Source organism: Salminus brasiliensis, chromosome 9 (genome assembly GCF_030463535.1).
Source record: "Salminus brasiliensis chromosome 9, fSalBra1.hap2, whole genome shotgun sequence".
Lineage (NCBI taxonomy): Eukaryota > Metazoa > Chordata > Actinopteri > Characiformes > Bryconidae > Salminus > Salminus brasiliensis.
In genome coordinates, this window is record NC_132886.1 from 26,130,187 (window position 1) to 26,147,061 (window position 16,875).

General features: G+C 40.9%; 1 protein-coding gene across 4 annotated transcripts in view; it reads left to right on the forward strand.

The window, feature by feature from the left end:
• The window catches only part of LOC140562414 (voltage-dependent L-type calcium channel subunit beta-2-like), a 109,179-nt gene that overhangs the window by 31,180 nt on the left and 61,124 nt on the right, over positions 1-16,875 (forward strand). Inside the window, exon 1 of one of the 4 annotated variants that reach the window (XM_072688042.1) lies at positions 1,114-1,164. The exons of the other annotated variants lie outside the window; for them this stretch is intronic. Coding sequence (XP_072544143.1) covers positions 1,129-1,164 — 36 coding nt within the window. The 5' untranslated portion in view covers positions 1,114-1,128. Of the gene's footprint in view, positions 1-1,113; positions 1,165-16,875 lie in introns of those variants that run through there. 4 annotated transcript variants of the gene reach the window in all.

The window sequence follows — 16,875 nt, forward strand, 5'->3', positions numbered from 1 at the left end:
CAAGGAGAGAGAGACAGAGCAGAGAGACAGAGAGAGAGAGAGAGAGAGAGAGAGAGCAGGGACAAAAAGAAAGAAGATCAGGGAGAGAGAGAAACAGAGAGTGAGTGGGAACAAAAACTGAGAAAGAGAGAGGAGGGACAGAGAGCAAAACAAAGCATCAATCATACATTTAATGTATTTAAAAAAAGAAAATAAGTGCAATAATTAAAGCATGAATAAATAAACACAAACCAAAAGGTCAGAACTGTCAGAATTTATAGGGTATTCTTTAATAGTCGTAATCAAATTATTGTGAGGTCAGAGATTCCCTCCTGTACATATACAGAAGTACTCAATAAAATATGGAGCAGATGTGCCTGTGTGTGTGTGTGTGCGTGTGTGTGTGTGTGTGTGTTTGTGTGTGTGTGTGTTTGTGTTTGTGTGACAGAGAAAGGGTGAGAGGAGCGGTCCAAGGGTAGAGCTGAGGTCAGATATGTTGAGCATGTGTAAATCCCTGCCCCCTGAGTGTAGCGTCCCTATAGAGAAACAGATAATCCGTAGTTGTACTTCTCCGTCATTGGCCGCCACATCTGCCCCGTCTCTCCACCCTTTTTGTGTATTTCTGTAGTAATACCACGGTAAGCTCACTCGCCGCAGCATCCACAAAATCCCCGCTCTCTGATTGGTGGCTTTGCTCCAGCCTGGTGGGGTGGGGGTGGGGCTTTGCATATTCAGATCGTGAAGTCATCACTCCTCCTCCTTCAGCTCTGAGAGTTACCACCGGCAACAAGGAGGAACCGAAGGTGGAAGTGAATGGAAGTTTTCTCACCTCGGTTTACAGGATGTCTCGCCGCCTTCCGAGGAGCATGAGCTGATCTCACATGCTCCTGGCCTGTCTGCTGTTGCATCATGCCTGCTTTTGCCAACACAACCAAAGTTGCCATGCCTATGCTTCACGTTAGGGTCCATTCCTCAGTCATATGAAGGTAAAAGTTGTGGTGGTGCTTTCGATGAGTGACCGTGATGGCTGATCTTCATGGAGCGCCAGCCGGACCCCCTGGACCCTGCATGTGTTTCACGAGCACTGAGCAATGAGTGTGGGGCTGAGGCCTTTCCTCCTACCTCTCTGAACTGGAGCCTTAAACTGCCATGTACAAACCACCCAAGAGCAAGAACGTCTCCTGGGTGAGTGGGGGTTGTCTGGATACGGCCTAGGTGGGGAATTGAGAAGGTGTGTGTGTGGGTGTGTGTTTAGGTGGGGTGTTTAGGTGTTGGCAGCTTGTGCTCATGTTTCCAATTGCTCCTTACAGTGGTAGTGAAACTGTAAGGAAATGAGAGTCATCATTGTATTCCAAAATGGGAATGTACTGCTCCAGTTTTCCAGATCTTTTTATGGGAATGTTTGTGGTGGAGTGAATTTTGCTCCTTTTGGGTTTATATAGTGCACTGTGTCTCAACTCTGACCCGGGAGGAGCTCTCTTCTGTCTATTTAGTTTTTTTTATGGCTCATCCCACTCTCTAGCCGATGTAGAGAATTGGGCATGGTGACCTGGGGCTGCTCCAGGACATCCCATTCTATTGCCAATTATATCAGCTGTGTGTGCAGTTGAACACCTGTATCAGAATTGAATGGATCTTGTCCCCCAGTCTGGATGTGCAATGTGGCCTTTTCTATTAATTGATTTTTGATCATTTATCAGAAAAGGAAAGTTTGTAACGTATAAATACACAGAATAATACCAAAATATATTGACCACCAACCTAATAGTGGGATTAACCACCCTTGGCTCAAATTACACTAGCGAGACATCTTGGCATGGATCATATTAGGTCAATATAGAGGTTAACTGGTCTCTAGTGGCGCATTGATTGCTCTGTACCACTCCTCGGAGTTGGCGTTCCCATTTGGCATCAATGGCCTGTGGGGCACCACTGTTATGTCGTTGGGAGGTGCTCAATGTGTGAAAAGTCCATTCTCTGTACACTTTCAATACGACGGCTTTAGAACATCCCACAAAGTGGTAGCGGTTTCTGAGATGCTATCTCCCTTCACCCACTGTCACAGTCATACCAGATTATTAGGACCACCCCTGGTTTACAACAACCTCACCGGGAGGTTATTAGCCGGGACGTCACAGATGCCACATGACAGGGCTTGCTGCATGTATAAGTAAGCAAGCACACCAGTCAGTTGTAACAGAGTGTCAGACAATCATCATGGGCAAAGGACATGATTTGACTTATGCCTTATACCTTATGGTAATAGGGTACCAGGCAAAGGGTGGTTCTAGAGATGCTGTGATGAATGTGTACAGAGAATGGACTTCTCACACATTAGGACTTAGGTTGGGACAGAAAATGCTCAGACATGGTTTTACAAGCCTATTTACAACCCTGTTATTGTGCCTCAGAATTGTTTTTTTTCTTTTACAGTAATCTTGTGCAAACAATGATTTTTATTGGCTAGTTTAAGTCACCGGAGTGGGCTCATAAAAGCCACGTAGCATAGCATAGCACTGTTTTGGCACTGTAACTGGAATATTGTAATGGATTGTTTGAGTCTTACTGGACAGCGTTGCTGTCTATGCTGTGTCTTCTCTTTGCAGCTAGCTTGACGCCGGTCAGCTAGGTTTAGCTTTTAGCACAACTGTGCAAAGACGTATCAAGAACACCATATTCGCCATATTCTGTGGCCGTTTTACTTTTTACTTCGATGTCAGCTATGACTTTGACTTGTATGTAAATGTTGGGAGTGTAAATATGAGTCAAGACTTTTAAGAAACTTGTCTTGGGGGTTTTGGAATTGACCAGTATACTTCCATAGACTGAACGCTTAAAAACTCAAAGCAAGGAGCCAAAAACAATCTGTGGTAAAATGATGATGATTATTATGATATATATTTTTAATGGCTATATATAACTATTATAACTAAATATAATTATTTCAATTATTAAGTAAACATCTCACTGACTGTCACTGTGTAAAGTGTACTTTATACTATATTTTTTACTATATTATATCTTAATGTCATAATGACAATTTGGTCACCTAAGGCAGTGGTTTCCAAAACATGGTTCTCAGGGTACCTCAGGGGCCCACATTTTTAGCTCTTTCCACATGTGTTGCTAGTTAGGTTAGAAATCTGGGCCATCTAGAGGTCCCTAAGGACTGGTTTAAGAACTGCTGGCCAAAAAAATGTTTTCAAATCCTTTAAAATGTTCAGGTTTACTGTTATTTTTTCTAAACAATGTAATGGAGGGTTTTCAGGAAGAGTATTCGTCATGTTGTGTGAGCATAACCCAGCTTATCAATTAGCCCTTCCTGAGTAGAAGGGTGTGTGAGAGAGCAGGAAAACACATAAATGTGCAAGACAGGTCTACCAGGGTTGAGAGGCACTGATATAGAGCCGTGTTATTAGCTGAGTTGTCCTCTATAGTGGGTGAAGGCCTAAAGTGTGTCCTTCAAATAAAATATAAGTGTTGTTAGGACACCACACACACATTGTGATAGAAATAATAGTGCTTTTACTGAATAGTGTAGCTAGTTTTGGTGTAAAGTGTGTAAAAGCTGATACTAGAATCTGTATACTCTAGTAGTGTTCACCTATATTGAGATACATTGAAATGTATTGTTTGGAGTTTACTGTGGGTGCATAAATAAGGTCAGTGTTCAATGTTAGGTCTAACCGGGTGCTTGTTTTTAAGTCCACGGTCGAGGCTAATCTAATTTAACAATGAAGAGATAAGGACTGTTAGCATAAATACCGTAATTCAAATACAATCACTGAAACAAATGCACATATAAATGTTTAGGATGTCCAACCATGTTTAAAACTTGCACAGTTTAGTCCAGTTAATCACATAATTACACAATTACACAGTAAGGCACAAATGCATGGACAATCATGCAGACAATATGAAATTGTTTGAAATTAAACAAAAACAAACCAAATGACATGGTTCATGTAATGTTTCTACACACATTTAAGCTGATAGAATATAAGCAGCACTGGTGTAGTTAGTTTAGAAGAGCCAAGTCTAGTTACTTTAACTAGTTACTTTTTAACTGTTTGGTTAAAGAAGACATATGAAAATCCCAATTTTCCAGTGCTTGTACCACTTTATTAGGGAAACTGGAGTGCCTACCAACGCACTGTGAAATAAATCAACCCATTTTTGTAGCCTGCCTAGAAGAGCAAACTGAGCATTTAACATGCCTTTCAGATTTGGCTTCACAAAAGAGAGAGAAAGAGAGAGAAGACTATGAACTCAAGGCGAAGTAAAGGTTAGCTAGCTAGTTCAAGCAGGGGGGGAATGAGAATAAACTTAGAGGTAAAGGCTAAGAATTCATGTAGCACTGAGGAGTTATGAGGAGAAAAGTTTGGGGGTGGAGGCTGGGTTGAGTAGTGGCTTATCAGCGGAACAGGGCTCTGAACAGGGCTGTTAAAATGAGATGAGGAAGGTGTTGTGGTGCTTGATTCTTTAAGTAATTTTCAAGGAAACTGTGTTAACTTGTGTTAAAGGGATATGTCACCTTTCAGCAGTGCCGCAGACTGCAGCCACCCCCACTAGCTAGAACTTTAAGAAATTTATATATATATAAATCTAATGACAAAGAAAAATCTATGTATTAGTTGACAGCTGTGTAATGAGTGCATTAAGTAGACATTATTAGGTAGAGATTATTTAAAGTAGAAAATGTGGAGGCAATGCACCCAGGTGAGCAGACTGGAATACTGAGGTCAGTAGGGGTTCTGGATATTCCATTTTACCATATAAAAATATGTTTCTCAAACATCAACACTTATAAAAGCTGTTTTTAAAATGTGCCCTAAAAATATAAAAAGGGTATCTTGGTATAGGAAGTGAATGCTGTGAAACACTGTTGTCCCCTTCTTCAAAAGAAAATCAGTATATAAAAACAGGGCTGTAAACGGGCCAATTCCAAAATCCCAGAACTGTTATGTAACAGTCTAGACTCAGCCCACCTCCAGACTTGTTATCAGATCTAGTTACCAGCTAGTAGCCTTGTGACCATGGCTTTGCCTTTGTTCAGTAGAAATGAGAGTCAAAAGAGGCTCACGACCAAGAGAAAGCTGGGAAAGGGAGCGGGAATTTGTGCTAGGCTGCAATTTCTTCAGTGCGCTAACCGCTGGACAAGATAGCAGCACTATTAATTAGTGTTCTTGTTAGAATGCTAAAAACATAGCTACTCCATGCTATCCTATTATCTGCTATGTGCCTTCTGTATGAGCCATCACATTGCGGTCAAATAGCCAGAGCTAATGGCATTATTCATAAGGCTACCCTAAAAGGAAATTCAGTGTGTTTAACTCTGAAGTACAATAACAGGGTCACTATGCACTATAAGTCCAAATATTTTAATGAAGGCCTATTGCTGACACAGATCTGCAAATCTTGCATACAGCTTATCTCGTCTATGTAGCAAAGTATTGCCAATAGAATAGGATAAACACGAACCTGTTGGCAACCTGCCTAATGCCAGGTGTGGGCTAGAGGGGTATAAATATCTCCACGATTGAGCTGTAGAGCAGTGAAACAGGGTTCTCTGCTATAATGGTCCACCATCCAGTACGTTTGGGATGAGTTGGGGAAGAGGTGGGGTGGTGATCATCCAACACCCTGACCTCTGAGATGAATTAATTTAATACCCTTGATTTCAGAAGGTTTTGGGCCTCTTAGATCCGGTTTACACCTGGTCACTTCAAGCGTCTCGAGTATCAGGATGCAAGTTTAAGTGCACCCATTTAAACCAGATACAAGTCCGATCACTCTAAGTCGCATTGAGTCACGTTATAGCTGTGTAAACACATCCGCCTCTCCAAGACGCATTCCACAACCATAATCCCTCCCAGTACAACCCAAACACCAGTAATCATTTCCATGCAACAAACAAATTTGCATATTCTGTCCCCCACAGCAATCAGATTTCAGTCTGACCAACCCGAGATGCAATTGACTACCAAGTGTAAACGCATGTGGCTAGCTTATATCTTATAAGGATACAATCCAGATACCCAAACACTGGACTACCCCACAAGAAGAAACACACAGCTAACAGCTGTTACAGGACTGGATTGGATTCATTGATCCAGCGTTTACTGCTGATATCAGCCCAAAAACTGATTCTCAGCTGTACTGATATTAAAACCTTTAGTTTTAAATGATATAAATTTACACAAATACTTGTGGAGCAGCAACAAAAACCAACCGTTTTAAATCAGTTAGACAAAGCATAGCGTTGCAGTAGTCCAATGAGGCCCTTCATTTCTTAGCTCATCTGATGACAAGCAGTCTGTCCAATCATATGCTTCGGTTGTCTTACTTCTAAGTCATATAAGCGACAAGTAAAATGAGAAAAATTAACCAGCAGTGCAATAAAGACTTTGATTACACTGTGTGTGTGTGTGTGTGTGTGTGTGTGTGTGTGTGTGTGTGTGTGTGTGTGTGTTTGTGTGTGTTTTGGATTGGTTACGCATATTACTAATCTCTTCTTGGCTGTTTGTCTCTTGTCTTGGCTGTGTATGTGTGTGTGTGTGTGTGTGCAGCTGGCAGACAGATTAATGAGAGTGGTTCTGTTATAATCAGCTCATGAGGGAGGGGCCTTCTACATTACCCATAATGCCCTCTGTCATTGGCAGATGATCTTCTGACTTCAGGTTCAACTTCAGGAGAACTTCTGTCTTCTGAAGTACAGGAAAGTAGGAAAGTAGTGTTTAGATTACAGCTGGGTTGTTCGCCGCTTAAAGCTACAGAACTTCATCAAATCACACACAAATATATACAAAATATGAAATACAGAATATATACACCTTAACTTACACTATACACACACTACATATATATATACACATTACTGCGCTGTTTAAAATGTGCAGGTTTATTATAAATAATCTGTGAAATCTTTACATTACCATTTACATATAGACATTGGATAAGATGTAAATTTGGGTGTAGTGTTGAGTGGGGGGAAGTCTTTGGTGGGTGCAGTGTGGCTGAGCAGAGGTTTATGGTTCCAGTAAATATGTAAGTGCAGGATGGGGTGGAGGTGTGATCAGACCACTCAGATAGCATTGTGATGGACTAGACTGATACACTGTACTACTGTCTGTTCAGCAGCCTAATGGCCTGGGGGGTAGAAGCTCTCTCGAAACTGGCTGGTTCTGGTCTGCCGCTGGGCAGCTGTGAGAACAGGCAGTGGCTTGAGTGGATGGAGTCCCTGGACTTCCTCAGACAGTATATAATAATAAATACATAAGGTTTGGAAGCTAAACCCCGGCGATGTGCTGGGCTGGACGCACCACCTTCTATAGGTACACTGTTAAAAGTATAAGATCCTTGAGAAACATTTGGAGGTTCTTAAATTTGAAACATCGCGGTACGTCTTAAAGTGCTTTGAAGAACCTTGAAGAAAAGTTTTTTTAGAAGAAAATATTCCTTAAGGTTTCAAACTGAACAACCTCCAAAAAGGATCTTTTATTAGTGTGGGCCAAAAACACAAAGTAGTAAACAAATAAAAAGGGTTGATGGGTTTAAAACAAATTGTGAACACAACATTACATTATGTTTAGTTACTAATAGACCTATCACAATAATTACAGTATTGACTTATCAAACAGTAGATGGACATGACCCTGATATTGCTGGTCCATTGTACTTACTTATACATATATTTTAGCAGAGAAGTTATGAAGTTAAGATATTATCTAGTCAGGCTGTTCTGTTTTCTCGCCTGCTCTGTCAGAGGAGAGGACTGTGTTCATGTAGGAACCATAATAGTGTGGAATACGTACTTGATGGCAATGGTCAAAAGCCGATCTGCACCAAGAGCCCTTCAAGCTTCAAGTACGGCTCGGCTCGACCCACTATCCCTCAAAATCTACGGAAGACAAGCGTCCAGGCTTTTTTCTGTCCTGCACCGAAGTCGCTCGCTGTCTTCAAGTGCAGACTGAAGACCCACCTCTTCTGAGAATACTTGGGGGAATAGCAGAGTGGTCACCTTATTGACTTGTGTTTAGTAGTGTCTTAACTTGGAGGTATCTTTTTAGCCTATTCAAACTAGCTGAGGTTTTTCTTGGGTAAATAGCAAAGCACTTTTGTAAGTCGCTCTGAATAAGAGCCTTAAATGGAAATGGAATACAGTTGTGCTTTCTGCTGTACACTGACGTTTGTAGCTGGTATTCCAACAGAAGACAAACTGAAGCCACTTTCGTCTTGCGACATGCGATATATGACAATGGTAATACCTCCAGCATTTTCGCACATCTAAATTGATATCACTCTTGTGTGTCAGCGATCCAAAATATCAAAAAGTGGATCCGATCTGTGAATTCACAATCTTTTCTGAAAAGTGAGTTTTGTGATTAATGTGAACGAGCTGGTATGTTGATTGTGTTTAAAAACGGGTTTGAATATTCATGTTGTCATGCTGTAAGTAGTTTCCAAAATTGTAAAATGTCAGGGAAGTTTTCTTTCTTTCTTTTTTTTCATTCTTTTTTTAGTTTTACGTTTTTCTAGTAATCAGAAAAATAGACTTTCTACTTGCTTTCTATCTGGGTGTCTTCATGGCACCACCACCACCAAGCTTAACAGTAGGAACAGTGTCCTTGGTGAAGTCAATGGAAAAACCCTTTAAATGGAAAAAGATTTTATTCCAAGTTATTTTGGAGCATTTCTATTGGTCCATTCATGGTGAGATTTTGACATAATGTTAAGAACAACTGCTAGATTCACATCATTATTATATGGAGATACAAGGTTTGTGTGAGACAGCTGTGAGAACATATGTTTGTTCTGTTCTTGGGGGTTAGGGCTAGCTTTCTGGCAGGCCAGATAAAACGTCTGGGCCGCATGTTTGGCAGTGTTCGTTTTAAGATCATATTGTCAGCTTGGGCTAAACGTGATTCAGTAAACTGCTATATGATTCAGGAAAGTCCTAGGGGTTCTTAAATTTCTCTGTAATGCTAATCCAGGTTGATCTAGTCTCAGTGTTGAGCATTTTGTGTGCATTGCCATTGATCAGTAGACAGACCTATGCCCATCAAAATGTCGACCCACATTTCCCATATCTAGGCCCATATCTGTGCGTCCCTGTCTGCTCTGTTTCCCCTTCAGTCATGCGTAGTGCATTATACATTCATAGATATGTGAAAATGCAGGCAGAGTAGATGATGAAAAACAGGATTCATTACAATAATCCGATCCATTTCATGCTGATTCCAGCCTGACACAAGACTTCAGTATAATATTACTGTTACTGAAATAGAACCACAATTCACATTTGCTGTAAATAACAGCTGGTTTCCATTTAAACATCTGAAGTAAGATTGTAATAAACTGATTTTATCAAACACAAATAAGAAAAATATGAAATACCTTCATACAGAGTCAGCAGTCCTGTTGTGGGAAATGGAGCGAATTTGAAATGATTCATTATTTTTATGATTCTGTAAACCTCTGAACATTCCTAAAAACAAAGTCACTTTCTTGGAAAGCTGCAGTAGATACACAGGAGATTTCCTTTGGCTTTTTAATGCCCAGTAACAACCCATTTTAACCCGTTTTAACAGTTCATGACCAAATCCCATCCCAAACCCATGACGGCAACAAAAATATGATACGTTGGTACCTTGAGTTATCTTTCCTGATAAAATGCCCCACCCCCCGACTGCTGATGAAAAATGTAGGGCTTTTATTTTTCACATGAAGCTCCAGGGCCGGAGTGAGCTTACGATCTCTCCACTATTACTTGTCAGAAAATGGTCATTTAGGACCTATTGTAGCACTCATTGGTTTGAGAATATTTGTGTGTGCATTAATGGGGAGGTTACAAGTCCTCCTGTAATTATACCTATTGATATTTATCCCATATAGGATATGAGACATATTAGCTATGCCACAAGAGACCATGTAGTCCTTTGCGGGCAACTCTGCCATATTGAAAAAGTTAAGACCTACTTGTAAACAAATACACACACATTGATGTTGATTGACAGTATGTTGCTGTTTTTTTAAAACATCCAATTAGATCATCTGTCAAACATACTGATGATCAATTGCTGGCGAAATAAGGAAGCTAATAAAAACAACCATAAGAAGTGAATTAAGAAATACCTACATTTATATACATTGTGTTATTTGCTTATAGGTAGCGACGGGATCCCTCAACAGCAAAAAGTGCACTGCAGATCAAATACATCACAATGTAAAAACAGTATGTGTTCCTAAACATTAACATAGCATTAACACTAGCACTCATAAAATTATAAGTGCCAAGAACGTTGTACAAGCTCTTAAGCTTGGTGGTCGTGGTGGTCCCATGAAGACAGATTTGACAAAATGTTGGGCTGCAGCTGATGATTATTTTCATAATAGATGAATCGGTTCACGATCAATCTGATTAATCATAAAATTGTAAAAAGATTCTTTACTATTAGAGTTTTAATTTAATTCGGTCTACGTTTAGATGAATAACTTATGTAACATGTTTAGAAATTACTTCTACGCCACCAGTATCACAGTATCGCAGTACAGATTGCCCCAGTGTTTGTGTGTTCATCAGTCCAGCTGTCTTAATCTATCTACAGCTCTGTTCCCCTGAAGGAATTTCAGTCTCTCTCCTCATATGTGTTCTGTTCTCTATTATCCATCAACTCCTCAAGCTGTTACTGAAGCTCAGCCTTTATCCTCATGGCCTGAAGGTTATAGAAGCGGCCTTGTGACGACCTGGAAGGTCACCGGTTCGACCCCCCCAACCACCAGGACGCGATTGAAGTGCCCTTGAGCTAGGCATCTAATCCCAGGGTTTCCCGGTGCTCAACAGCTAGCGCTTTTGCTCACCTTTCTGTGCCCTAGTGTGTGTCTGCAGCACAAATGGAGTGGCGGAGTTGGGGACGACATCCTGACCTCACTAAATCTCGTGTTGCTGAATTCAATCAAATCTTCACAGCAATGCTTCACAATCTAGTAGAAAGTCTTCACTGGACACTAGAGACAGTGACTCAAACAAAAGCAGGATAAACTCTTTTTTTTTGTAATACCCCTGATTTCAGAAGAAACGATGAATGAGCAGCTGTCCCAATACTTTTGTCCATACAGTGTATGTCACCTTCCTTCTTTACTGCACATTTCTTTGTCGAACCCAGCGCACAGTTCATTTAACAGCCTTGCGTCTGTCTGCAGTTGCGGCTGTAATCAGTTGCACGTGAGCTTTAAGCTGGAGCAGATTTGCTTTACATTGCCTCTGCAGCTGACGTGGATGTAAAGGGTCGCCCACATCAGCCCGTTTATCTCCGCACCAAGGGATTATGTTTCCAGATGGTGTCTGGAGCACATCATGTGACTAACCACAGCAACTATTCACTCTGTTATGATCAGACGCCATCAGCCCCATGTGATCTGTCGACGGTGTGTCCGTTCTGTGGTCAGTCGGTCATTTGTCGAATGTGTTATGTATTTAAAAAAGGCAAATGTTCGTAATTACGAATTACGACAAAATACTGTCCTATCCTTCCGCCAACTAACGAGTTACCGCTGTTCAACAGTAACAATTCCAAATCACCAGGACTGACTAAAGTGGAGGTTCGTTAAGGTACCTGTAGAACCCTTTACACAGTCCAGAGCCGGAAAGCCAAAAAGTCCTGTTTTTTTGTGCAGTGTTGAGCTTTTTGTCAGATTGTTTAGAAATGGTCATTTGATTTTCAGTTTCCAGTAGTTTGGTCTCTCCTCATCTAAAGAGATGGAGGCCTGGTCGACACAGGTGTTACTGGAAATTACTGCACGGCGGTGTTGCAAAGATGCTGAGTGAACAGACATGCCTTTAAGGACTTCTCAGTTTAGACTTTTCAATTGTTGTCAGTGTGTCAGTGGAGGGATACAGAGTGAAAATGCTGTGCTGTTGTCACTAATAGCAGCTTGGTTTGAACGCAGATTGTCAGGTTGGAGCGAATATATAAATATAATTACTTGTAGGGTTATATCTCTTTGAGTAATTATTACTCTGCCATTCAACTCCCTAGTAAATAAATACAAATTCAGTAATAACAATTAAATGAATTAAAAATTCAGTAATAAAATATAGTTGTTTTTCTACCGATATAATAAATACTAGTTTATATATTTTATTTTACTGTAGAAAAACACATTTACAATGCAAATTAGCAACACCACGAGAACATGTCGCTTTACTGTACGTACACAGTTCACGTAACTCCACATTAGATACCATTACTTTAGCATTATATGTGGTTATGGCATGTCTACGTAAACACAAACATTAGTTTTGTTGATTATGTGCCTTTTTCGTCCAATTTGGAACTGACAATTAACCCACCCTTTTGTAGCTCCCCCTAGCATTAGCAATGCAATACAAGGGTAAGTCCTTATCCTCCTGTCTTCCCAGATATATGCAAAGCTAGTCACCGCCTCTTTTCAAACGTTGTAGGGTAGCAAATAGGCCCACCAGCTAACAGATCCACCCAGAAGGAGCATGGCCAACCGACTAAACTCACTTAGTAAAAGCTGCTTTAACTCAAAGATCTGGAAAATTATCATAAATATTCGCCTAATTCAAAGTAGTATGAAGGAAATATCCAGTTCGCTACTCTGCCACAAAGAATCGAGGCTGGTTTGAGAGCAAAAAGAGGCTCTACCAAGTATAAATGTAGTGTTCTTAAGAAGGGCTTGGTAAAAGTATTGCTTAAAGTGAGTAAAATGGAAGACTTAAGTAGGTTAAATGCACCCAACCCTCACCATGGCGAGAATGTGGGCCTGTGCTGTGCTAGCGTCAGGTTTCCTGTAATGCTACCTAGTCGCTGTAATAGGATGCTAATTCTCACTGTTGTGAATGTTGAGCAGGATATGCATTATTGATGCAGAGTAGAAGAGTAGAGTAGAAGAAGTGTAGACAGCCCAAATGACCAAAACGGCCACTCCTGGAAAACAAGCATGTCTAAGAAGGTTAAGGTAATACCAGCGATTTTTTTTTCGTGTGCTGTGTGGCTTCTTGTTCTTTTACTCAGACCTGCTTGATTGTATTTCAGTGCTTTTTCTGAGCATTAGTAAAAATTAATGTCTGTGAGTGGTTACATTACTGTGATGCTGCCGGACTCATTTTTCACATTCTCTGTAAGGTGGTTTAAGCTAAATAGTGTTTTTTACGACAAGCTAGTTTACACTCTAACTTGATATATGTACAAACGTACATATTTGAATACAACATATCCTAATTTTTTTATTAAAACCAAACTAATAGAACCTGTTTTACAGTTTTGGAGTTTTCAGCAGTGCAAATGCTTTAAAAGTACCTCACTCAGAGCAGAGCTAGAGTAAATTCAGCAATTTTAATCATGATTTCGTCTGACCTATTATTTATTTCCATCTTGTTCAGTTTTAGAAAAACAAAAAAAAAATCAAGAGCCCAAGGGAAAAAAGGATCCTGCATGATCAGTACTTAATAACACCAAGTATCACAGTTAGTGTTTAGTAGCCATCTAAGAGTCTTTCATTTCTTGTTTGAGCAATTTTTACTAATTCTACTAGATTTTGAAGAATTGCGAGGACAAAAGCATTAGTTAGCTCAGGACGTCGGATGAGGCGATGACATCCTCTCTAGAGGTGCTTGTTCTCATCACTCTCATCACTTCAACACTTGACTACTGCAACTCTCTTCTGGCTGGTCTCCCTTTACGCACCATCAGGCCCCTGCAGCTTATCCAGAATGCAGCGGCACGGGTCGTCTTCAATGTTCCAAGGTTCAGCCATGTAACTTCTCTTCACTGGCTTCCAGTAGCTGCTGCCTGTATCAGATTCAAAACCCTGACGCTGGCCTACAAAGCCAAGAACGGACCAGCCCGTCCATACTTGATGACAATGGTCAAAGGCCGATCTGCACCAAGAGCCCTTCCAGCTTTAAGTGTGGCTTGGCTCGACCTGCCATCCCTCAAAATCCACGGAAGACAAGCGTCCAGGCTTTTTTCTGTCCTGGCACCGAAGTGGTGAAATGAACTTCCCATGGGTGTCCGAATGGAAGACACGATTCCACTGCTCCACAGCTCAGTGCTGTGTCCTATTCCATTGGCATTGTGTGCATTTGCACATCTGTGCTGTAGCTGAATGCATCTATTACATTTACAAAATGAGGGTGAATTCAGCAAAAGGAGAAGACTTTGTAAATGCTTTAGGGGCAAATGAAAACCTATATGCTAAGTTTCTTTTGGCCTTTTTTCAGTAGGACAGTTTGGGTGCGAAAGTGGGACGGGGTCTAAGATTTGAAACGGCAGAACCTATTTTCTGTAGTTTACAGACAGTGCAGTAAAAAAAACCCAGTTCATTAGATTTGACTGAATGAATAACATGAGTCCAGGTCCAAATCAATACGTCAAGTCCCACTGGGATAGCAATACAGTGTGTATGTGTGTGTGCAAACCATATGCAAATGTGTGTCTGTCACTGTGAGTGGAAAAAAGTGAGCATCCTTCCACTCAGTGAACTAATGAATGATGACTGCCTGTTGGCACCTAGCCCTTAAAGCAAAGTGTATGTATGTGTGTGTGTGTGTGTGTGTGAGAGAGAGAGAGAGTGAACTAGATGGAGATGGATGGAAGCAAAAAAGAGTGTATTGGCTATACTGATGTATTACCTACACAATTATACACTATGTACATGTTCTTCTGCTTTGCTGTTGCTTTAACTGTCAGAAACTGCTAAATGCCGTAGCAACACACTTTCTTCTCTCTCTCTCTCTCTCTCTCTCTCTCTCTCTCTCTTTCTGTGTGTGTGTCTGTGCCTCAGCTGGAGTGTGTAGTGAGTTGTTGCAGTCACTCTGTGTGTGTGTGTGATCAGTCAGCTCCACATGCTTTTTCAGAACAGCATCCAGACTGGGGTTATGTATGTAATGATGTACTGGGAGAGACACAGAGTGTAGAGTGCCTGGTTATGTCAGTGTTAGCACAGCAGTGATATAGTATCAGACTTCCATCAAGCCAGGATTCAAGTTTGGTCAGTTGAAGTTTGCCGGGTATGTTGGACAAGCCTGCAATGTCTCCGAGACCTAAAGCAGTGTTGACTAGGGTAAGACTTAATTTCTGCTCTATATTTGAACAGATTTGCCATTTCTGAATACACTTGTTAGGTATACGTAAGCTGCAGGTTGATTCAGTTACTAGTCTAGATTTGTTAGCTAGGTTAAATAACTTTGTGTATATTTACGGGGTTTGTGGATTCTTGAGAATTCTGATCCATATTAATGGAGTACTGCATTCACAAATACTGAATACTGAATAGACCCGTGGCTGCAAAAGCTTGAGCAACCCTGGTCAAAATGCCTGTTGCCGTGAATGGGTAATGCAAGCACTGCTCTTTTGACGTCTGTCCATCAGATTTCTGCTGATGTTTAGGTCGGCGGACTATGAGGGCAGTGATAGAACCTTCAGCTTGTGTCTCTTGATGGTTGTCAGTACAAATATTATGGACATTAGACTCTATACCAGTCTCGAGACCAATTTTGATACCACAACAACAAATTAACAAATTAAATGAATGCGTTTCAACTCTTATTTGAAAAAAAAAATATTTTTTTTTCCAGCAGCAAGTGTAGGATGGAGCTGTTGGTTAATAAAGTATTATTTTCTGTACATAACTGTTATTTAAAACAAAGTTGTGCCAAAAAACAACAACAAAACAAACCGATTGTATGGTGGCATAGCATTTCTACTGCAGTGTGCAGCTGCCTAAAATATGAAAAATGTTAATAGCCCAGGTGTAATAAATAACAAAAGACACAATATTAATAGAGATGGAAAAATCGTTTGTGCTATGTATCAGTATAGATCACATATATTGGCAGAAAATCGGCCGATATGTCTTTAACTCAGCCGAGCAGATCGTATTCGCAAGTTAAGTGTTACAGCAGATCTGCACAGGGATGCTGCAGTTCAGGACAGAGCTCTGGCGTGGCTGTGGTATTCTCTGGCTGTGTCTGAAACTGAAGGTAGCTAGCAGACTTTATGCCTTGCTGTCCACGCTGGCAGAGATTTGTTGTAATTAGCCATTAGCGTTTTTTTGCCCCATAAATTTGAAGACTAGATAACTGAACTTTCATTCAGACATGACTGGATGCAGGCAGCATTACTTATGGTTCAGACACAGCCACTGACGCAGACTCACATTTTTGTAAAATGTGTAAAACTAAGGTGTCTTGTGGTGGAAGCAAAGTAAACTAAGCAAAGTAAGACTTTTAATACCACTAAATGGATACAGCCTGAGAGTCCATCACTCAGTCCAGTACAGTGAGAATCAGAACACAGCAGAGCAAACTAAAACACTAACACTAACAACACAAACACAGCAAACAGTGCAGACACATTTAACCCCGAGCAAAAGTACAGCAGCAGCAGCAGGTGGAAAGCTAAAGGAATTGCGTGCAAAGCCCTTTCAGTTGTAGCTCCACTGTGCAGTTCTGCATAGGAATTCACAGGCTCTCATGCTGGATGTGGCATCCAGCCCCTTCCTTAGTCTGTATCGATGATTGGCCACTTAAACTGAAAGACGATCGTGAAACGGGATCGGCTCTAAAAGCACTGTTGGTGTTTCTCTAAATATTAATATCACAAACAGAGTGGCATTGGACTAAGGCCAATCTAAGCATCGCTGGTTCGAATCACAGGTCATGCTGATTGCTATCAGTTGACCTTGCTCTCTCAGGGGTGGGTTGATGGCACTTCCTCTTCTCCACATCATTCCTAGTGTGATGTTGGACAGCACAGATATCTGTTGGCTGCGGAGCTGGGGAGCCATGCTTTCCTCTAAGCGGCAGTCTGTAAAGAGGACGGAGAAGCCATACATTAGCCTTCACCCTCCTAGTGTTTCTAGGGACAT